The 25,381-nt window shown below is 29.4% G+C and overlaps 1 protein-coding gene across 1 annotated transcript in view; it reads right to left on the bottom strand.

The window, feature by feature from the left end:
- LOC126887160 (transcription factor AP-2-epsilon) overlaps nucleotides 1-24,492 on the bottom strand; it is a 311,642-nt gene extending 287,150 nt beyond the window's left edge. Inside the window, exon 1 of the mRNA XM_050654525.1 lies at nucleotides 24,206-24,492. Within this exon, the coding sequence (XP_050510482.1) occupies nucleotides 24,206-24,265 (60 nt within the window). The 5' untranslated portion in view covers nucleotides 24,266-24,492. The remainder of the gene's footprint in view (nucleotides 1-24,205) is intronic.
- Nucleotides 24,493-25,381: the final 889 nt, after the last annotated feature.

Genomic DNA, 25,381 nt, shown 5'->3' with positions numbered 1-25,381 from the left:
TTTATTTGACGTTTCGACTTTCACTTTGGAAATCGTTATCAAAATACAAAATTAAATAAATTTTGTTTTTTGTTGCTTTGTAAAAAAATTCTTCTATACATTTTAAAGTAGATGACTTTAAAATGATATTTCCAATATTATGAGTTGCATTCCTGGGATGACTATATTGGAGGATAGTTCATTCGATTACATGAATTCAACTTTAATTTAAGATTATCTGTCAGAAAAATCATAGCATGTTGATTTGTCTTTAAAAAGACAACCACATGCAATAATGACAGTAAAAGTCTCATATTAGTGATTCCATGTTAAATTACATGAAAAAAAAACAGGAAAAAAAACCTCATGATACTATCCCCGATCCCGATATGATAAGTATTAATATATAGCCATAGCCAAATGGAAGTCGATTCTGTGAATATTATAACTATCAAATGCAAATTAGGAAACAGGAAACCCATTGATTATACCCGTATTTGTCGTAAAGTACGTCAAAAACTCCGTTATTATGCAAAATATTTAAAACTTAATGAATTCAAGGATTTCTCTAAGTTTCATTAGTATTCCAGACGTGGTTATAAAGCCGGTGATCAAAAAGTCGTAAAAATTCATGCTCTTATGTACATACCATCCTCAGATGAAACTAAAATTTAAATTTCATTATGATGACGAGTGGACCGAATTACATAGGAGACCAATAACTGGACATTATAAAGTAAGTAGTATATCCCCTCTATAATATACCTACTCGTTATCTCGACTGAAAATGTCAACGTAAAAGAACAACCTTCCATACGAAATATTATTTTTTAGTAAACGTTAATTGAAAGAAAAGACTGGAAAATTTGTTAATAAAGTTATTTTTGGTAAATACATACTATTATTTATTTTACATTTAAGGCCATCGGTACATAATTCGCAAATATTTTACGGCTATCCCTACCTTTTCTGTCTTTACACGGCAAATTGCGTGTAGTAAAATTCACACTGGTATGGATATGTAAACATTACTATTAGAATGTCATTCTACTTGAAAATGTCACCATTAACTTAAAGATATGGCTTTTGAATGTTCTTGGATAACTGTTATTTGTATAATTGCAAATTATTAATTCAGTTAATAAATGTGATAATTTTTTCACTAACTATGTATTCAGTGATTGTAATAATTTATATGTACAACAAAAACTAATCCTGAATCGAGAAAAGAGGAAAAGTGTTAAAGTGATCTTTTAATAATATATTGTTACTATGGAACGCTTACAATTTTGAACATCTTTAACAACAAAATACTTGGATCACAGAATATATTATCCTGATGTATTCTCTGCTTGAATCTTCCACAAATAATACACAATAAATAGTTTTTTATTAAGTTGACGTCTTAAATCAATTATTTATCAAATACACTATACAGAGAGAGTCTGTAATTTGGAATAAATTCAATATCTCAAATACTAATTGTTTTTTTGAAAAATGCTCAGACCCGTGGATTAGTATTTCAAATTGTCCTTTTTGACATACAATAATAATGTATACAGGGTGTCCCAATTTAGAGATATGACGTCATCGTTGATTTTCTTAAATGGCAACACTATCATTTTGATAGGGTGTGTAAAGTTATACACAACTGCAAAATACCAAATTTTTATTCTCTACCATTTACAAGATAATAGAAAATAACAAAGTTATGTCTGTAATTTGAAATAAATTCAATAATTAAAATACTAATTGTTTCTTTGAAAAATGCTCAGACCCGTCGATTAGTATTTCAAATTGTCATTTTTGGCATACAATAATAATGTACACAGGGTATCCCAATTTAGAGATATGACGTCATCGTTGAGTTTCTTAAATGGCAACACTGTCATTTTGATAGTTATTTTGATAGGGTGTGTAAAGTTATACACAACTGCAAAATTTCAAATTTTTGTTCCCTATCATTTACAATATAATAAAAAATAACAAAGTTATGAAAAACAAGTAATCAAATAATAATTGAATTTAATTATTTCAAATAAGCAAATGCTCATAACGTTGCCCACTGACAATTTGACAATAGTTGAGGGCCAACATTATGAGTATTTGCTTAATTGGAATAAATAAATTCAATTATTATTTGATTACTTGTTTTTCATAACTTTGTTCTTTTTTATTTTCTTGTAAATGATAGGGAACAAAATTTGAAATTTTGCAGTTGTGTATAACTTTACACACCATATCAAAATAACTATCAAAATGACAGTATTGCCATTTAAGAAAATCAACGATGACATATCTCTAAATTGGGACACCTTGTATACATTATTATTGTATGTCAAAAATGACAGTTTAAAATACTAATCGACGGGTCTGAGCATTTTTCAAAAAATCAATTATTATTTTAATTATTGAATTTATTCCAAATTATAGACATATGTAACTTTGTTATTTTATATTATCTTGTAAATGGTAGAGAATAAAAATTTGATATTTTGCAGTTGTGTATAACTTTACACACTCTATCAAAATATCAATTATTATTTTAATCTCTAAAAATCAATTATTATTTTAATTATTCATTTAATATCCAAATTATAGACATAACTTTGTTATTTTCTATTATCTTGTAAATGGTAGAGAATAAAAATTTGATATTTTGCAGTTGTGTATAACTTTACACACCCTATCAAAATAGCTATCAAAATGACAGTGTTGCTATTTAACAAAATCAACGATGACGTCATATCTCTAAATTGGGACACCCTGTATACATTATAATTGCATGTCAAAAAGGACAATTTGAAATATTAATCGGCAGCTTTGAGCATTTTTCAAAAAAAACAATTAGTATTTGAGATATTGAATTTATTCCAAATTACAGACTCTCTCTGTATATCAATATTATTTAATCAACAACTCAAAATATTCCCGATGCCATGTCAAATATTTAAAATTGTCACTGATTGTCACGTCTGACTCTGACTGACAATATGCTGACAATATTTTATTCGACTGAGTGCGTTGTAAGACAAAGATAGATTTGGAAAATATTACCACGGACATTGTGTTCATTTTTTTCGAATCCTGAAAAACCAATAAATATTTTTGAAAAATTTAAACGCAGAATGAAAGACTAAATTATTACCGAGGGCAGAAAGTCCCTTAGAATAAATAAAAAGTTTCTTTTGAATGAGATATTTGAAATTAAAAATCACACTAAATTTTCTCTTAGTTTTTCACCCCTGTAACCTGTAACTTATTAAAATAAACATTATAGAAGTTCTCAGGAACTTTCGGCCCTCGCTAATAACGTAATATTTCATTTTGCGTTTAAATTTTTCAAAAATACATAAATACAAAAATACAAAATTTCTCAGGATTCGAAAAAAATGAATCCCCATTTGAATAGCCTTAAAGCCAAAAATACGTACCCATCCTCTTAAAATTATATTGGAGAGTTCAACGCTCGGGAACAACAGAAACCTTAAAAATACTATACTATAAATAATAGTTTAAGAGATTTTAGAATTTTAGAAATTTTTTTTTTAATTTTCTAAAATTTTTTAGAAAAATTTTAGATTTAATAATTTTCTCTTATATTATACAAGTTTTAGTGTGTATCATCAGTTTTTCTGCAACCTTACAGTTTGGGTGCCGTAATCCCTAGGCGTTTCTTTTTAAATAATCTTAATTTTTTTTCTTCAAAATGTGGTATTTTCTGCTGCTAATTACGAATTTCGAGGGTGGATTTCGATCCAAGTGGTGAAAAAATTTAATTGTTTGTTGTTTAAAACTTTAGCTCATCAAGTAAAACAGATAAAAAATATTGTTTTCAAATAAATTTGTTCCTTGAAAAAAAAAAACAATAATAAAAATAGAGTTTACTAAACTTTAATCCAATAGTTTGAACTCGAGATATTGTAAAATAAGTGCAAGATGTTTGCAAAATAAGTATTTTTTGAACCTTTTTCGATCGTAACTCAGCTTCTACGCATGCAATTGTTAAATTACTTTATCGTTTATTTGTATTAAAGTTATACCCGTTTGAAGTATTGTAATTTTCTTTAAAAAATTGTAAATTAATTAGTTGATAAGAGTTTTAAGCAAATTTGAGCAATAAACATTTATACCTTGAATTAGCAGAAATGATTAATGATAGAATAACTCAAAAGGAACATTTTGAGCTTCAGAAAATGTTAATTTTACAAATATACCGAGTTCAAATTATTAGAATAAAGTTTAGTAAACACCATTTTAACTTTATAAACAATTAAGTTGTTTATAACAATTTTTTGACCACTCGGATCGAAATCCACCCTCGAAATTAGTAATCAGCAGCCAAAAATACCTAAAATAAAAACTTAGATGGATCCATCAGGATTGAATAAGCCTTAGGACTTAGCTGTCGCCCCTAGATTATAAAATTAAATGAATCAAATCAATTGCACATAAAAATGAGTCGAAGGTATCTATCTTAACAGATAGATACACCTTCGTATCGTAATAAAAATGTATACAATTTTTATTCAGTTGCAATGCGAAGCCAAAACTGTCTTAATTTTTACTTATAGGGGAGTGCATTTAGATTTTCACTTCGGAAAAAATCAAACAAGATAAACCTTTTTGTAATTTCATTAAGAAATGTTTAAGAAACAACATATCAAAAAGTTCTACTCGAGAAGTGGGTGCTTCATTTTTTATTAAACAAATGAACAGCGAAGTTAGATGTTTTTTTAAATAACTCCGAAAATGTAACTTTTAGACAAAAACTGACTTGACTATTGAAAAATTCAGAAAATTTTACAAAAAAAACCTTAGATAAAGATTTTTCTAAAATTAAATCTCTAGCTTCTGTAATTTTTTATTTATAACGCTAAAGTCACCCTTCTCACACACATTGGCGCACTGTAAACTAGCGTTGGAAGAAGTGCACGATTGAGTTTTTTTAATGTAATTCTTTAACTAATGGATCAAAAGAAATTTTACAAATTGGACATGAAAGAAGATGAAATAAGCTATCTTATGGTTGTAATAAAAAGAAATAAAATGTATGGACATAAGTACGGTGTGGGCGGAAAGTGAGCCTTACATGATTTTTGTTTAAAAATTATTTAAAAATGTGTAACTAATACAATTTTATTTATAAAACTCTCAAATTTGCACAAATTACCTCTCAATTATCTTACTAAACGATGTTTCATTAAAAAAAATCTCAAAAATTTAATTCAAATATTACGCCGTCTCAAAAATGTAATTTTTGAAAACTTATTAGTTTTACAGAATTCTCACCATTTTAAGACGGTATTACTTAAGTTTGAATAAATCTAATACAATTTTTTTGATATTTTTTTAAAGTTTAGGATGTAATCTTTAAAAAACACTGAATAATTTTAGTTTAAAAATGAAATAAATAATTTCTTTTTGAGAAAACTAAGAAAGATAACAAAAATGTAATACAAAAACCGAAAATTACCAACTGAAAAAATGTATATAAAGAGTGATCAAAACTTTTTCTGTAAAACTTACCAAAAATATATTTAATAATAAGCTTCAACAATAATAAATGTTCGACAAAAAAATTTTTTTAGCTCTTATACAGTATGTCTGCGTAACTTGGAACCTATTGATAACTTTTTTAATATCAGTTTTACGAAAAATCAAATATCAAATTTTATTAATTTTGTACGAGGTATATCAAACAATATGAATTTCACTCAAGAGTAAAGTACCTTTATATTTCACAATATCGAAAATTTTTATAAAGAAAAGTTGTTTGGAATTAAAAACCATGTTCCAATATGTAATTATATCCTTCTAATTGAAAATTTGTTTTTTTTTAAATATTGTTTCAAATTAATTATACCCAACATCATTAAATTTTCACTTACTATTTATGATAAGTGATTTATTATTAATTTTATGAATAAAGTTATTCGTCATAAATAGCTGTGCATGGTCTAACACTTAATATGCAAATATAAAATATTACATTTTATTAATAATATACGAGGTATTTATGTCAAAAAATTATATTTCGCGCAATAAATATGTACCTTTATAGTTCACAATATTTCGATTAGAAAAGTGTAATTGCATATTGACACATCGTTTTTAATTCTGAACAACTTTCCATAATAACAATTTTCAGTATTATGAAAAATATAGGTAGTTTACTACTAATTGAAATTTTTATTTATTGACATATCTTGTACAAAATTGATAAAAATTGATATTTTATGATTGCATTTAAAGTCTTAGAATATGCAGAGCTTTTTACTAAGAATAACTTTTTTTATTTATGATCCCATTGCAACAATTTTTTGAATATTGAAGAGATAGATTTTGAATAATTTGTTCTTTCTTTCTAATACATTTTAATTTTTAATATTATTGTGAAAATTTTTGTTTATCTTTTTTTTAAGAATGAAATTCCATATTTGTTTGATTGGATTCTACTTGTTTTTCATTTAAATATCCGCCATTTTGGATCCGCCATTTTGAAATTTAAATTTTTAATCTTTAATTCAGATTCAACGACCTGTTAAAAATAAAGACAATAAATGTTTTAGAAAAATGTTCTTTTTTATGTTCTTTTTAGAAAATCCGCATTTTGGATCCGCCATTTTATAGTTTATAATGTTAACTTTTAAGTTAGGTTTATCAAAGCTCTCAAAAATAAATATATGTAGAAATAAATACATTTTGTAAAGAAATTATGAATTTACAACTATTTTTTAAGTTATCCGCCATTTTGGATCTGCCATTTTATAATTTAAATTATCAAAATTTGATTCAGGTTCAGCAACCTCTCAAAAATATCCACATATATGTAAACCAACACGTTTTATAAAAAAATTCGGATTTTACAACTGCTTTTTAAAGATTTTTAGGGAAAAATCCGCCATTTTGAATCCGCCATTTTGAATTTGCAAATTGTAATGTCAGATTCGGGTTCAGCATAATCAAAACTAACATAAAAATATTTTTTATCAAAATAAAATGTTGAATTCACCCATATTCTTAACATTATTTATACAAAAAATATTGTTATTGTTTAAACAATTAATAAACAATTAGCGGCGAAATTTGTGAGTAGAACTTTTTACTTTAAGATATTTATAAACTAACAAAAAAAATTTTAGAAAAATATAACCTTGTTTGACTTTTGCTTTCCGAAACATTGTATCTTTTCGTTCTAATTGCACTCCCCGATTAGTTCAGAGAGCGCAACCAGCATTCTTATCGACGATTTCACCACTTTTTAGTGGTTCTTCAGAGAATGCATATACCTAGGTTGCTATCTCTGTCCTAAGTTAAATTTTCGACATCTATTAGTCCCCACATTGCAACTGGCGTGATGGTAGTAAGTGCGTAGCGGCATCTGCTAAATAAAAGACAAAGTTTTCAACCTAATAAAAATATTTAAAAATATTTTTAAAAGATATTTAATTGAAAATTTATTGGACCATTTTCCTGGTAACACCTAGATGGCTTCTAAAAATTGCAAGCCAGATGGATGCTGAAGCGAAGAAGACAAGAGGGAATTCTAAAACTTGCAATTCACGACCCCGCCTGTTCAGCGTGGTAAGTTCTAACGGAAAATGGACCTATGTTACTCAAAGGAGTAATACTAATATAAAATAAAAATGTATGAAAATGTATACATGTCTTCATCGCTTCAGCATCCATCTGGCATGCAATTTTTAGAAACCATGGAGGTGTTACCAGGAAAATGCTGCAATAAGTTTTCAATTAAATATCTTTTAAAAATATTTTTAAATATTTTTATTACATTGAAAACTTTGTCTTTGATCTATCTGTAATCACCAATTAGTTTAGGTGGATTTAAAAACAAAACAGACTAAACAAAATAGAATGTGTTTTCAGTAGTAATAACCCAAGGACATTGATAATTGTTCGAAAAAATTTTATAACAGATTTCGAAAGCTTGTTGCTTGGAAACAGACCGACGCCGTAGGCGGAGGTCTGTTGCCTGTAAGCAACAAGCTTGAGAAAGTTGTTAAAAAATTTTTGAGCATTTATGAATGTTCGAGGGTTATTCGGATAGAAAATTGTTTGCTGGTTATGAAAAAAAAAATACAGAGCAGAAACAATTTATTTAAATGTGCAATTAACAATTCTTCCACCGTCCGATTTCTATCTAATTCATATTTTCTATCATTGCAAAAGTCCATAAACGCTTTCCATACAAATTTTTTACTGTAAACAGTATTCTTTGGTATATTTGATTCGATAATTTCATTAATATTCTCATCAGTATTACAACTATGGAGACCTACACAGAGGAGAGGAATCGAGATAGGACGACCTTGAAATTTGTGTACACGATTTTGCCTGTTTGCTTGGTTTCTCGCTAGGGCGGCGGTGGCGTAGAGATAGATGCTAGTTTTGCATTGGAGTGAATGTGAAAATTTCGAAAATAATTAATTATTCGTAGTTAATATAAGATTATTGCTTTTGGTGGTTAATATTATTTAAATATGAGTGCCAAGAAAGCTTACACTAAAAGAACTTGCTCGTACCGGGATTTATATCGAGTTATCGTTCCGATAAAAAATTCAAAAGGGAACTTAACGAAGTTAATAAAGACTTTTTATAAGATTTGTCTTTATGTTATTTATAACGTTCATGGATTATACCTATTCGTTTGTATGTTATTTCCTTCGGTATAAATAAAATTTGTGTATTACCTATTATTGGTTTTTATTTTAACCTGAAAATAATAGTAGAAGGATCTTGAAAGTTTTTTTGTCGAAACAATGCATTTTTTGAGAAAATATTTCACAAAAATTAACATTAATTTTATAAAAGTCAGACTGTCGTCTGTAGTTAATTTACATATATTTTTATTAACTAAATTTAAACATATGGTAGGTAAGCTTTCAGAATATAGATAAATGAAGTGTTCAAAAGAAAAAGCATTTTAAATTTTGATAAAAAGAATAATTCCAAAAAAAATGTATCAATAAACTTCAAATTATTTAAATAACTTTTTAAACTTTTTAAAAACAATTACGTACAGTTAAGTTCAATTTTTTTAAATAACAAACTTTTTGATATCAGTTACAAAGATATTAACAAATTAATTTGCAGTTGAAGTACCATTGGTATATAAATGTGGCAGTTAGATAATGTGACAAAATATTTCCGCTTCAAAATAAGCTGTCCTACTTATTAAAGTAATGACAAATTTAAATTTGATGTCACATCTCCATCTACAATGGTATAAAAAGAATACACTTTTTACCACACGTCGATATGTTATAAGGTTAAAATAATTTATTTTTGGCATAAAACATATTCAGCTACAATCCACCAATAAATTAATGTCTAATTACCCTAAAAACAATAATAAAATGAGTTAAATAATAAATAAGTCCATAAGAGCTAATGTATTTGTAGCACCTATTCGAACACTTGCGCCTCTATCGGCGATTGCTGAAAGTTGAATTAGAGGTTGAAAAGTTAGCCCACAAACGATGCATTGCGTTTCCACTCCTTCTTACAGGTCTCCATAATTACAACCAAATCGTGACATTTTGAAATATTGAATATTTGAAATGTCAAAATCGAAATGAAACGAAATGTAGGTATCCATAGCTACATGATTGAGTGAAAACAGCCCATGGGATCTGTTTTCAGTATAATGTTGGTTTTATTGGTTGTATTCAATCAGATGACCACAAATTAATTGATTTCATTGGATTTCTAATTGAGCAAAAAATTTTCAATTGAATTAAATCGTTACGTAATGAAAAAAAAATGTTACGTATTAGGTATTGCGCGGATATTTTACATAACAGTAGAAAGTACATAACGAACTTACTTAAGTATGTGATTTATTAGTGCATGATGGACTGTTAATATAGGTATATAAAGGGTAGAAGAAAATCTACCTAAACACAATTTGTAGCAAAAGCTGAGTTACGAGAAATAATCACGATTTTAATTGAGAATACGATTATCTTAATGTTTTGATTTCCACTCCGGAAATCGATTTCAAAATACAAATTAAAGAAATTATTTTGTTTCTTATTTGTTTTAATTAGTAAATTTTCTATATGCAAATCCATCTGCAGTTGTGAGTATGTCTTTAGTTTTCATTTGTTTATTGCATAGTGTAATCGTCTTGATTTGTTTTATTTCTTTATAGGCACAGCATCCATAAAGTTCTCTGAAATTTAATATTTGAATCAAATAATATCTCAAAATAAAATTTTAAACTCAGAATATGGTGAAAAAATGTAGATGATATAGCCTTGTGGATCATGGTTATTGAACACTTCCTGATGAATATAAACCATAAAGAACACTATACAAAATTAAGGAAAAGGAATATGCTCATATGCTCACTACTTTTCTTGGATGTTTTAACCTCAAAGGAGGATAATGCATATAAGACTTAATTAAATAGACAACGAACACACACACCAACATCTACATATACACAAATAACCTATTCAGAATTAAACAACGAGTGGTTATACAAGACTTAATATTTTTGACTGATGTCATGGAACATTTACAAACACTAAATTTACAATTGCAGGGGAAAATATAATATCTAACCTCTCAAAATATAAAACATATTTAGTTTTTAAACTAAATTACAACTTTTTCATAAAGGCATTAAAAATAAAACATATGTCATTTTCCTCGAAATAAAAAAAATATTTTAATATTAAACAAGAAAAACTCAACGAGTACCTATATAAAAAAGCTAGAATGAATACTGACGGAACTCCAAAATATATTTCAAGACTTGACATATTTTAAATCACCCCTTTTTTCTTTCTGCATCCATTCCATTTCCAATGTAATTATGACTTAACAAATATTTGGAGAATTATAATTAATAGAGATACAAGAAGATCAAAATATACAATTAAAATACCAACAAGTCAACGTCGATTACAGAATTTTGGAAATTTGTATCAGAATCAAAGTATCCTGAATAAAAAATGACTGCTTGTCGAATTATTTCCATATTCAGAACAACGTATTTACAATAATATTTTAGGAGTACGGTCCTGACAATGATAATATACATCACGTTGTAAACCGCTGCGATATTTATCAGTTTTTAAATGATAAAAACACAGTTTAAAATTATTTTGTTAGTTCCTCCACATTGTTATAGTGGAAACACCATGTAAACCCCGCAAACCTGACGTGAGTACCAAAAACCACATCTATTATATTTATATTAATAATAATATAACCTATAAAATATCCAAGAAATATAAATAGGACCAGTTTTGGGCCAAGATCCACACCGGTTTTTGAACCGGCGACAGGGCCGGCCTTGCAACGTCTCCAAAATTAATCAAACATGACTTCGAATAACACCATGAACACTACACAAACTACATCTCACATCTCATATTCCAGTGTTGTTAACACGTTTAAACAACCAACAAAAGATGAAGCCATAGTTCTTTCTAGTATTGAAGGAACCAAAGTTCAAGAGTACATCATAGCCGTCGGTTCAATAGTTGGTCCACGTAACGTATCTTTCGCTTCCAGAATAGCCAATAATAGAATATGTATATATCTCTCTTCTAAAAATATGGTTGATTCATTGCTGCATTCCCACAAATACGTCAATATAAAAGAAACTCAAGTAGAAATAAGAAGACTTATCACTCCAGCTCAAAGACTGATAATTTCAAACGCTAGTCCTTCTGTTCCAACCACGTTAATTGAACAAGAACTACGTAAAATGGGTATAAGCGCCGTCTCTAAAATGACTTTTCTTAGGGTAGGAATGCCTAAAAGCGAATACAGCCATGTCTTGAGTTTTAGAAGGCAAACATTTATCACACCTTTAGAAAATATGTCCATTCCCGATTCTTTCATGATCTTTCATGATAATACCACTTACAGACTATACCTTTCTATAGAAAGATTCAACTGTTCAAAATGCAAGACTATTGGTCATCAGGAAACAGAATGTCCTGACAATGCTAATACAATCACTTCTAATGCAACCACTTCTAATACAACCAATCTTCACAGTAATGTGTTGGAACCCAATCGATTCGGATGTACGGTAAAAATTGCTAACGACTATAGTGTTTCAAGTTTTTACGGTCGCCGTAGTTTGAGGATTACAAAAACAAATACGTACCTTTAAAATAAGTAAATTTTAGTGTATAAGTTATATTTTTAATAATAGTTTTAGTGTATAGTTTGAAAAAATAATAACAGTGGTTTGGTTTATGTGCATTTTTGTGAAGTAAGTGACAATGGAAAAAGAAAGTATCCCGCCAGATCGGGGTAAATCAAAAAGGAGTGAACAGGATGAGGAAATTATGGAGACGGAGATCAATGGAAAAAGAAATAAGGAAACCGAAGAGGAAAACGAGAGACTAAAAAGAAGAAAACTAATAGAAAATCCAAATAATGAGGCATCGGTAAGTATTGAAAAAAATGAAGAAAAAAATAAATATGCTGAGACAGACCAAGGACCTTATTTTGTATTTATACAAAACCTGGAGGGGAACATCGGGAGGCTGCACAAGGTAGGGACTGCTCGTTTGATTATTAATTCAGCTCCAGAAATTAAAAATAACATCATTAATATGACAGTCGTAGGAAAAAATAGGGTTAAGGTAGAGTTAAACTCTTCTAAAAGCGCAAACATTTTAGTCAATTCACAAATTTTGAAAGAAAAAAGATACGAGGCTTACATACCAACTTTTTTAACCCAACGTAAAGGTGTTATTAAGGAGGTTGACCTTGAGCTATCTGAAAAAGAACTAGCAAAAATTATTGAATCTCGATATGGAAATAATTTAGAAATTCTAAATGTAAAAAGAATGGTACGAAAGAAAGATAACGAATTGGTCCCAACTTCTACTATAATTGTGACATTCAGAGGTCAAATCGTTCCAAATCAGGTAATAATAGAAAAATTGATTTACAACGTTGAACTATATGTTCCAAGAGTCATTCAATGCATCAAATGTATGAGATACGGACACGTAATGGACAACTGTAGAGGAACTCTGCGTTGCAGACACTGTGGAGAAAATCATGAAACGGATGTATGTGAAAAAACAAGTGAACCAATTTGTATTTTATGCGGAGGCGATCATTCAGCAACAGATCGTAAAAATTGCCCAGAATTCGATACCCAAAAAAAAATAAAAAAGATTATGGTAACGGAAACCATACCATATAATGAAGCAAAAGAGAAAGTTGAAAAAAGTTATGCTAATGTAGTATTAGACCGAACTTCAAACGTAGGACATCGATTTACTTCCTACAAATCGCAATATAGATATAAAAATATCACATCTAATGCAGAATCGTCGGGATATTCCCAGCAACACAAATCAATTTTGGAAACTCCTAAAATAACATCTCACCCTGTATATGAAAAATATCCGAATATTCCAGAATATAGTGAACAAAATTTTACACAATCTCAAAATAATATACACCAACAAAAGTCAAAAATAGAAGAGTTGTGCTCTATTATCTTAACCTCATTTAAAGAACTTTTAACAAATAAGAATTTACAATCCGCAGAGGATTCAATGTTAGTAGATACATTAATAAAAGAGTTAAACAAAACAATAAATAGGTAAATTCAATATCCTTCAGTATAATATAAGGTCATTAATACACAATAAAGGGTTACTAGAAAAATTTTTGTTTGATAATAATATACATTTGAGTATTTTAAGTGAAACTTGGTTGAAGAAACATTTGAGACCAAACTTCAATGGGTATCATTTGTTTCGTTCTGATCGCGAGGACGGTTTCGGTGGCGTTGGTATTCTTCTAAAGAAAAATATTGCTTTTAATAATACAAAGATTTTTAAGAGTATTGAAAATTTAATGACTGTTTCTCTAAGTGTTAAAGTAAGTAACTCATTTACGCTAAATGTTTATTCGATATATGCTAAACCGAAATTAAATATATCTGAAAGAAATTGGACATTGTTTTTTGAAAGCTTGGAAAAACCTTTTATTTTGGCGGGAGACTTTAATTGTCACCATCAAGTGTGGGGTTGTGATATTACTGATAGAGCAGGAATTAATTTACTTTCAGCAATTGAAAATTGCAACTTAGTTTTTCTTAATAACGGTGCAGAAACTCTCATTCCTACATTAAATCAAAAAAATAAATCGGCAATAGATATTTCTATTGTATCTCCTGATTTGGCTACATTGTGCAATTGGCAAACAAAAATAACTAGTTTAGGATCTAATCATTTTCCCATATTAATAGAAATTAAAAGTGATAATGATATTATAAACACAAATAAAAACAGATGGAATTTAAACAAGGCAAATTGGTCGCTTTTTTCTGAAAGTATTGAACAAGGTATTAATCAAAATAATATAAAAGGATATGACAAGTTTATAGCAGAAGTAAACAAAGCTGCAGGCCATTCAATACCCAAAAAGAAAAAAGTGATCAATTCGAAATTTAATAAACATTGGTGGAATGAAGAATGTGACATATTAATGAAAAATCAAAAAGATGCTCTTTTGCGATTTAAACAAAATTCAAATGCAGTAAATTATATTTGCCTACAAAGAGCAATGGCTCTATGTAAAAGACTAATAAAAAAGCGCAAAAAAGAATCTTGGAAGAATTTTTGTACTTCTATAAATAAAAATACTCCAATAACACAAATATGGACAGAGGTTAGAAAGTTAAAAAATATTTATAAAGAACCAGTCAGTAAAGTAGTAGCAGGGGAGTGGACAACAATTTTTATAAACCAAGTCACGCCGCCATGGGTTGCAGAAGAAGAAGAAGCTTATCCTCGTCAAGTAGAAAACATCAATACAATTGAAATGGGCAGTCTACTAAAGAAATTTAGTCTAAAAGAGTTGCAGAACAGTATTAAAAAACACAAAAATACAGCTCCTGGTATGGACAACATTCATTATGTAATGTTATACAACCTTCCATTGTCCTGCAAAATTACTTTGTTGGAAATAATAAATAATATATGGGAAACTACGCAGTATCCAGAAGATTGGAAGAAGTACATTATGATTCCAATGTTGAAACCACAAAAAGATCCAAATTTAGCAGAATCCTACAGAGGTATATCACTGGCTTCCTGTGTTCTAAAAACATTCGAGCGAATGATCAAAACAAGAATGGAATATTGGCTAGAATCCAACCTCAAGCTACCAAAATATCAGTTTGGGTTTAGAAAAGCTCATTCCACAATAGAAAATATTACTCATTTAGTAGCTGACATTAATATTTCGTTCTCTTTAAATCGTTCCACTATAGCGTTATTTATGGATATAGAGGCAGCCTACAATAAAGTAAATCTTGAAATTCTACATCGACAAATGACACGAATTGGATTTAGTTATGAATTCTCTACAAAAATAATAAAATTATACCGGAATCGAATAATTAACTTTAAAGTAAACGAGGAAATTTTAGATACAAGAACAACAAGTCTGGGATTACCTCAGGGCAGCGTTTTAAGTCCTCTATTATACACAATCTACACTTTTGACCTAGAAAGGCTGTCAGACGAATTTAGGGACATTAAGATACTGGAGTATGCGGACGATATATGCATTTACATTGATAATTGTGATCTTGAATCTGGTTACAGTTCTTTAAACCAATTTTTTCTTCAATTTAACGAATGGTGTCATGAGAAAGGCTTAAATATTTCACTAAAAAAATCAAAATCATGTATATTCACACGAAAACGCGCAGTTCCCAACCAGATTGTACTACAAGAGCATAGCTTTCCCGTTACTTCTCACGTAACATACCTAGGAGTAACTATTGATAGAAAATTACTCTGGAAAGAACACATAGAAAGAATATTAAAAAAAGCCGAAAAAGGACTAAATATATTAAGGGCTGTAAGTTCTTACAGCTGGGGAGCCGATCCAGAAATGTCCCTGTTATTATATAGATCATTTATTAGATCAATTCTTGATTACGGAAGCTTTCTATACTCCCAAGCAGCCTCCAGTAACTTAAAAAAGATAGATAATTTAGTAAATAAATGCCTAAGATTGTCCATTGGAGCCTTTAAAAGTACACCAGTTTCAAATCTTTACGTGGAATGCTGTGAAATGCCTTTACAGTTAAGAAGAAAATATCTCTGTAATAAATTTTTGTGGAAAATTTTATCTAAAAATAGTAGTCTAGTTAGTAAACTTCACAACCTATTTATAATGGATTTGACTAATAAGTACTGGAAGAAAAAGGAATCACTTATTTTATGTGAATCATATAAAGACTGTTTAGAATATAAAGACACAATGTATAGAAACGAAATGTTACCAATATACCAAACAAACTTAATTGATGTGCCTGAGTTAGAAATACGATTTCTAAGAGATTATTCCATGTATCCGAATTCGTTGAGAAATATGATGTTTAATTCAGACATAGAAAATTATTTTAAAAATCATCATATCGTATTTACAGACGCATCTAAAAAAGACGATAAAACGTCTTGTGCATTTTGGGACCCTATAGAAAACTATTTCGAGGCAAAAAAACTTCCGAGTGAATTTTCAAGTTATTCAGCTGAGCAAATCGGTATATTAGAAGCCTTAAAATATATAAAAAATAGCTTATTTAGTAAGCAAAATTTTTTAATAATATCAGATTGTAAAAGTATTTTAGATAAACTTAAAAACATATCAACTAATTGTAATATTAATTATCTCTTACTAAATATTTTAGTTAATTTTAAAAACTTGCACGAAGAAGGAAAAATAGTTAAGTTTGTTTGGGTTAAAGCTCACTGTGGGATTATCCATAATGAAAAAGTAGACATGCTCGCCAAGGAAGCATTAGATTCTGATAATTTTGTGAAATATTCGTTCATTCCAGAAGACCTATATACTATTTCCAAAAATATAATTAGGCAGGAATGGATGGATATATATAGTCATTCCACCAAAGGACTTTTTTATAAAAGTATTCAGCCGAAAATTCCTACTAAACCATGGTTCTCTAATGGCATTGTAAAAAAAGATGTAATTAGAATTATTTGTAGAATCAGATTTAATCATTCACTAGCACCTTCACACTTATTTAAATTAAAAATGGTAAATTCCCCAAACTGCGAATGTGGAGAATATAGCACACTAGAACATATGATATTAAATTGTAATAAAAATAGAACGAAGATCAATATGTTTATGGAATTAATTATGAAAATGAAATTTTTAGTAAAACCAATCAATCTTTATGAATTAATAGTGTCTAACAATTTAGAAGTTTATAAGTTGTTATATCAACACATAAGCAGTTTAAATATAAGAATTTGAAGTATTAGTTTATAAATAAAATGTATAGCAAAATTGTACATAATTGGAAAAGATAGAAAAAAAAAAGTAAACAAAAAATAAAAGAAAGATCATTTTAATACAAAAAAAATATTGGTTAAAAAAGATAAAAAAAAAATAAAAAAAAATAAGACAAAAAAAAAAAGACCAAAAAATCAATAAACAAAAAAAAAGAATTATGAGCACAATAAAAAAAATATAATAATAAAATAATAAAAAAATATTTCAAAAAAAAAAACCAAAAAAAAAAAATCAATCACTGGGAGCGACACTGAACAATACGGGAGAAATATAACCATTGGATTCGGAACTAGATATGGAACTGGATAGTATTAGAAAACTGTGTACGAACATTAATATTATGTGATTTGCAAGTTTGCCAATTGTAGAATGTAGAATTTTTTACCATACTGATATTGTTTAAAAACATTAATATTATTGATATAAAATGTTAATAAATTTTATTTTTTGTTATAAGAATCAAAGGTAAATATGATTAGGCGAATGAAGCCTTAGGTTTCGCAGTCAATATCCCAACCACACACACACATACAACCAATCTTGACTCAACCAATTCTAATCCACCCACTTCTAATACAACAAATCCTGACCCAACCAATTCTAATCCAACCACTTCTAAAGCTCTTCCAGAAACCTCCCAAAACACACAATATATAACAAATCTACCTTATAACCAAACAGAACAAAAACCTTCTGACAAAGCCTTAATATCCACCTCTAACGATCACCCAGCATCTTCCCAAAATATATTAGATCAGATCCCAGACGTACAGGTCTCTAATAACCAATTAGAATCTACCATAGAAACTGACGACATGTCTAGACCTACAAATAATACAAATGAAACAAACACTTTAAAAATAACAACATCATCAACTTCCAACAAGATCAGCAATCTTACTCCATTAGAAATAACACAACCTAAAATTATTCCAAACGTCACAAAACATCCAAAAAGGCTCATCTCATCGTCTCCAGAAATCAACGAAAATACCACACAGACCGATTCTCATATCTTCACTTCTCCAGTAACAAGGAAATCAAAGAAAAAAACAAAAACGTCTAAAAGAAATTCTCGAGATGAACTTTTACTTTCCCTAGAGACAATTAAAGACAAAATCGCAAACAGATCACCACCATTTGTCCTTAACTTCGACGAAATATGTGACTTTCTCGAAAACACATTAAACGCAAAACATCCCGAAATAACCTCAAAAAACTATTCGAACGAAACAGCCGAATTAATTCAGATCCTTAATTTTGTTCACGCTTATACCCACAATTCAAAATTAAAAAATAATATAACTCGATTAAGAAAGAAACTAAGCCCCAATAATTTCTCTTCCACAGAAGAGACCGATGAAACACATTCTCAGTCAGAACTCGAAAATGTCTAATCTAACCCCTATATATTACAGTGGAATATCAATGGGTTCTACACCCATTTAGAACAATTAAAACTTCTAATAAACGAAACATGCCCTAAGATCTTATGTCTTCAAGAAACCCATTTTAAGCAATACAATATTAATCTTCAAAACTACCAATGTTTTCCAAAAAATATAATAGCACAACAGGCAAGTGGCGGAGTAGCCATCCTTGTAAGAACAGACCTAGAAGCTAAGCCAATCACATTAAGAGTGTCCTCAATTTCAAAAAGAAAGAAGATCCCATAGAATCACAGACGATGACCTCAAGACAATCCTCACCAAAAAAGTTTCATCAGTGTTAACATATTTAAAAGACATCAAATTGTATAATATTAAATTAAATTGTATTATATATTTAATGTAATACTTTGTATTGTCATATCCACTAATAACCCTGCGCGGTTGATGTGGTTTTGTGTTTTAAATAAAAAAAAAAAAATATTTTATAGTTTAAAATTCGTCAAATCCAAACACTGATCAGTATTAACTATAACACAGGAAATAATTACTGAGAAGCTGTTTGCAAATTAACCAAATTTGAAAAAATTATCACAAGAACTAAAATAAATGTTTTAATTTTTAAGAATAAATTTGCTACATATATATTTTGTACTTTTATTTATATGTTTTCAATAAATATAATTTCTGTAAAAATTTTTTTATACCTTTTTTGCGGCTCGCGACAAAATCGCGAAAAAAACGCGCGCGATTACAACTTCATACATTTTACTTGAGACTGTTCACTTGTTCACATGCTAACGCGCGTTTTAAGTAATTCAAAATGCGTGTTAGTATGTGAATGGTCTCAAATAAAATGTATGCAGTTGTAATCGCGCGTTATCAAAACGCGCATTAAGCGCCTGTCATATGACACATAAGGTTGCTGTCTAAAAAATACCAAGAAATTTTACAGAATCAACGGTAGGTGGTAGGTGTATTACTGATCGGACTAATATTGAGAAGCAAGGGTTGAAAAACTCCTTTATAGGATAATGCTACTGCCTTATCGACGCTGACGTTAAAAGAGATTAAATTAGAACCTGATCAGGTTTCTATTGTAAGTAGATCGGAAGTTATAGTTGCATGAAGAATTGCAATATTAGAGTTGCTCCAAGTGATACTTGCATCATTAGCAAAAAGAAAAATTTCTTGTCAATTTTTAAATTAGTGATGTCATTTCATTAAAGAAAAGGAAAAGTACCTAGAGGACCCAATACTGAACTTTGTGCTAACCCTAACCACATACAATGTTTTTGAAACTCGAGTCAGTATCATTTGCTCGAACCAGTTGCTTACTTTCCTGTAAGTAAGATTGGAACCAATGCAAAGAAATACCTCGAATCCCGTAGAAATTTAGTTTTTTTTATCACGTAAACGAATAAACTAATATTGTCACTTAAAAATTATGATAAAACATTATTTATTTAAAATTAATAATGTATGTGCATCTCAGGTATAATAGAAAGCATTTTAGACCATTTTATTCTCCGTTTTTTACAAACACTGAAAATCTTAGTCAGAAGAGAAAAATAAAAAACTGTGAAATATAGGTAGGTATATTGAAATATATAGGTAGGTACTGATATTGGAAATACCATCCTTATTGTTTATTTAAATTTCGTATTCTTTTACAAGAAGCTTCAGAAGCGTCTGGGGTAAAATAAAAGCTGTTAATTGTTATAAATAATTATACGATTAGGTAGTTGATAATTATCATAATGTAGTAGGTAATCTACCCAAAAATTATCCTTAGTTGATTATTAAAACAATGAAGGTAACTTAAAAAATGCATTTTCGTTCAGATATGTATTGGACAAGCTTCCTAGCAAGCATAAAACTAAATGATCTGATAGTTTAGAATAAGTATTGATTAAAAAATGTTTTCTGTTGTATCTACTTACAAAATGTTAAAACTAAACTTACCTAATATTGTTGGTAATTAGTTAAAGAAGAATTAGAGTTGATATAAAAGCGTAACATCATTCCATATTCCAGTGAGAGTTACTTAGTTAAAGAAAAATCACAAACACTCACAAATTTATAGACACATCAGTCTATGACGAATAATATCACAGCCCTCTCCCTCTGAATACAAAAGAATATCGAGCATTCGACCTCTGAAAAAACCGCGAGTGTACCCTTATAACTAAACTACCACGGATTAGTGTTAAGTTCTTATTAACGAATATTGACAGAATTCTAAAATAGCTTTCAAGACCTGGATTTAAAGGATTTTTTAAGGATTTAAAGGACCAAATATTTTAAACCAACCCTGGATCTTTTTCCAACCCCTTTTTCTGAATCAACTTTATTTGATCTTACTTTTAGGTTACTATCATAATTAATAAGTATGAAACTCTGATTTTATATGTAGGGACCTATGTTATTTTAAAACATAAATGATGTATCTCCTACGGATCTCTGATTTCTGATGGAGTAGTCAGGATTAGATCTTATTACTGAAAAAAAAACTTGTAGTTGTTTACGAATTAAGCAAAGAGTTTCTAAAATATATAAAGAGGGAAGTGTTAAACTACCGTGATCTTTGAAGTAGCTTCTGCAATATGTTTTTCTACTGAGGCCAAACAGATACCGTATTGCTCTTTTTGTCATTTAAAAATAACATCAGATTGGTAGCTGTACTAGAATCCCAAAAAGGAAGACCATATCGTAGATGAGACTCGAACAAAGACAAATATTGGGTGGAATGCATAAAACGTAGTACCTGCTAATGCTTCAAGTATGTACTACTTTTTTGAAGATTTTACTACACTTATAAAGCACTAAATGCTTTGTAAATGCAGTAAAATAATTAGAAAGCACTTGTAAGTGTAGTAGTGCTGTGCAAGTGTAGTAAAATCTTTTAAAATGAAGTACATACTTGAAGCATTAGCAGGTACTACGTTTTATGCATTCCACCCATTATGTTATTTTGGAAGATACTAAATTGGTTTCCTTCGACAGAGATCTTAGTCCATAGCAAGCTGAGGCTAGTTTCTTACTTAACAAATCGATATTCGATACAGAATCAACGGTATTCATCTGGCTATATTAAGAAGCAAGGATTGAAGAACTCCTTTACAGGATAATGCTACTGCTTAGAGAGTAAATTAGAGTCGGAATATGTTTTTATTGTAAGAAGTTATTGTTGTATGAATAGTTGCAATATTAGAGTTGCTTTAAGTGATACGATTTTTAAATTAGTGATGTCATTTATAAAGAAAAGGAAAATAGAAGACCCAAACTGAACCTTGCGGTACCCCATATACAATGTTTTTGAGACTAGAGTCAGTATCATGTGCTCTAACCAGTTGTTTCTTATCCTACCAGTAAGATTGGAACCAATTCAAAGAAATAGGTACCTCGAATTCCGTAGAAATTTAGTTTGTTTACCAGATAAATAATAAACTGATATAAAACTAATCGTCACTTTATAGTAGGTACCCTACGTTCTTTAACGGTAAAATATTGCAAAATCTCTAAATTTTAAAGAACCGCTTGGATTGACACGAAATTTGGCATACACATAGCTAATAAGTCAAAGAAAAAAAGTGATATTGTGCCGATGTGTGCTTTAGCCCTGGGGTCACCTTCACCCCCTCTCGGGGGTGAAAAAATATATTTCCAAAATAAGTCCGGAAATGGCTAAACTGACTAATTCTAAGCAACTTTTGTTCTATAAAGTTTTTTCACCAAGTCAATACATTTCGAGTTATTTGAGAGTGAATATGTTCATTTTTCAACAAAATAACCACGTTTTTAGACCGTTTTTCGTAAATAACTCAAAAATTAAGTATTTTGTCGGAAAAAATATTTTTAGCAAAAATATAGCCCGTAAAAAATTGAAAAAAGTAGTGTATATATTTGATCTCTATATCTAGTAAAAGCAGAGTTATAGCTAATAAAAATAGGTTCATTAGTCGTCAAATTCCAAATCGAATACATATTTTAACCTGAAGTAACCAAAAAATGAAGCACTTTTTGGGAAAACCTCATTACAACTTTTTTAAAGTGTTTAAAAAACCCTTTTTTTCGTTTTATAAAACAAATTCTAGCGTCAAAACTAAACATGTTACGCTTAAAATAAAGTTGGTCCCTTTTTTTTTGGTAAAAAAATCGGGAAAAATCACCTCCTAATTAACATCTTAAATGAACTTAATCGTTACCACTTTACAAATTTATTTACTCGTGTCTGAAATGTTTATATGATCTGTAAGTTTCTTCGGTTCAAAGTCCTTATTTTTGAAAAAACTGTAGTTAAAAGGGCTTGAATGAGTCACTAATCACGAGTGTATGCAAATTTAGCATCACCAAATCTTATAACCAATTTTTGTCAAACAGAAAAACAAAAAAGCACAAAATATTCAGAAAAGCAAAGACGGCATTTTTATTCTTTGAGATTTTTGGTATCTCTAACAATTTTCACGTTTTTTTTTGAGAAGCATTTTTTTTTTAATTAAACATTTTAGTTTTATAAACAATTTTTTTCAAAAATAAGCACTTTGAATCGATAAAACTTACAAATCATATAAAGACAATAAAAGTAAAGTCATTTGTGAAGCGGTAACGATTAATTTCATTCAAGTTGCTTATCAGCAGGGGATGATCTTCCCGATTTTATTTTGCCAAAACAAAAGGGACTAACTTTATTTTGAGCGTAACTTGCTTACATTTGATGCTAGAAACTTTTTTTTATAACAGCAATAAAGCTTTTTTTAGACACTTTAAAAAAGTTGTAATGAGTTTTCCCCAAAAAGTGCTTTATTTTTTGGATATTTCACATTGAAATACTCTGTTTGGAATTTGACGAATATAAACCTATTTTTCATTAGCTATAACTCTGGTTCTTCTAGGTATAGAAGACCTTATGCATACACCATTTTTTAAAGTTGTTTACAGGCTATATTTTTCCTAAGATCGTTTTTTTCGATAAAATACTTATTTTTTTAATTATTTGCGAAAAACCGTCTGAAAACGTGGTGATTTTGTTGAAAAATGAACATATTTACTCGCAAATGAGTCGAAAAGTATTGACTTAGCGAAAAAGAGGTATTGAAAGGTATCTTGAATCTTGATATTGTAAATAGCTCCAATTTCTTATTGGTTATTTAAATTTCGTATTACATATTTCACAAAAAGCTTCAGAAGATTGCGAAGCTTCTGAAAAATATTACTTTATAATTATTATTATAAATAATTCTATGATTGTAGGTGATTATGAGGTATTTCATAATGAAGTGAACTGCCCAAAAATTATGCTTCATTGATGCATATTAATGCATTTATGCAACAATGAATGTATCGTAAATTTCGTTTAGATATTTGTAAGTATTGGACAAGCTCCTTAGAAAGTATGATAGATACTAAATGATCAGACAGTTTAGAATAAGTATGGATTAAACAAAAATATTTTGTGTTTTATCTACTTCTAAAATTAAACTTACCTCATATTGTTGATAATTAGCTAAAGAAGAATTAGAGTTGATGTAAAATCGTGACATCATTCCATATTCCAGTGAGAGTTACTTAGTTAAAGAAAAATCACAAACACTCACAAATTTACAGACACTTCAGTCTATGACGAATAATATCACAGCCCTCTAAATACAAAAGAATATCGAGATTTCGACCTCTGAAATCTAAAAAAACCGCGAGTGTACCCTTATAACTAAACTACGACGGATTAGTGTTAAATTCTTGATGAATACAGTCGCGATATGTTAGTTTGAGGCGTTCTGTTAGAGGCACTGCGTGTGTGGAGATGTGTTGTCGAGTCGTTTGGCTAGCAGCCGTGCTGCCGGGGGAAAGGCCGTCGGCCATTGGCTACAGCGATAAGATACTCGCTTTGTGATTGGCTTACCGAGTTACACGCCTGAGGGGACTGCGATTATAAACCTTCAATTTCATCTTTTGATTTACTTCTCTACTCTTGCCGAAGCTGTGGGTGTATGCTGCTAGTCTCTACGCTGTGCTCGTGTGGTTCAATGTTATGCACAAAGCAATAAGACGAGGAAAGAGAAAAAGCTGTCAAGATAAACAGCGGCGGCTTTTGGGGAAGGGAGACTCAACTTTTTCTACGTCTGTTTGGGTTTTATATTATGGCTTCGGGTACATTTTTAGCCCATTGATAAATTAGTGTAATTAATTTATACATTTTAGAATTGGTGAAATGGTATTTAAATTTTTGAAATAACCATTTATAACAGCTTTAATTAATAAAACTCCAATTGTTCTATCAACTTTTAAGTTTAAGTATTTTAGTTTTTTATTTTTTTTTTGTATACGAGCTATACGCTCCAGAGCAAGCTTGATCTGTTTTCATTTAAAGATCCTTTTTGTGTGCAGGATCATCCCATTCTGAATTTGATTTATAGATTTTGATGTGACTTCGCTGTTTCCTCTACTTCTCTCAATTCTTTTCCCTCTCTCTCTCTCTTTTTCTCTCTCTCTCTCTCTCTCTCTCTCTCTCTCTTTCTCTCTCTCTTTCTTTTGATTGTCCTATCTATATTTCTAATTGGCATACACCTAAGTCTTCTTCCACTTGTATCCATCTCAGTTTAGGTCTGCCTCTTGTTCCCTGGTGGTATCCATTCCGTTATAACTCTTAACGGGTTGCTCTT

The sequence above is a fragment of the Diabrotica virgifera genome, chromosome 6 (genome assembly GCF_917563875.1).
Source record: "Diabrotica virgifera virgifera chromosome 6, PGI_DIABVI_V3a".
NCBI classification, from domain to species: Eukaryota; Metazoa; Arthropoda; class Insecta; order Coleoptera; family Chrysomelidae; genus Diabrotica; species Diabrotica virgifera.
Note: the sequence above shows the minus strand (reverse complement) of the source record. Positions and strands in the feature narration are given on the sequence as shown.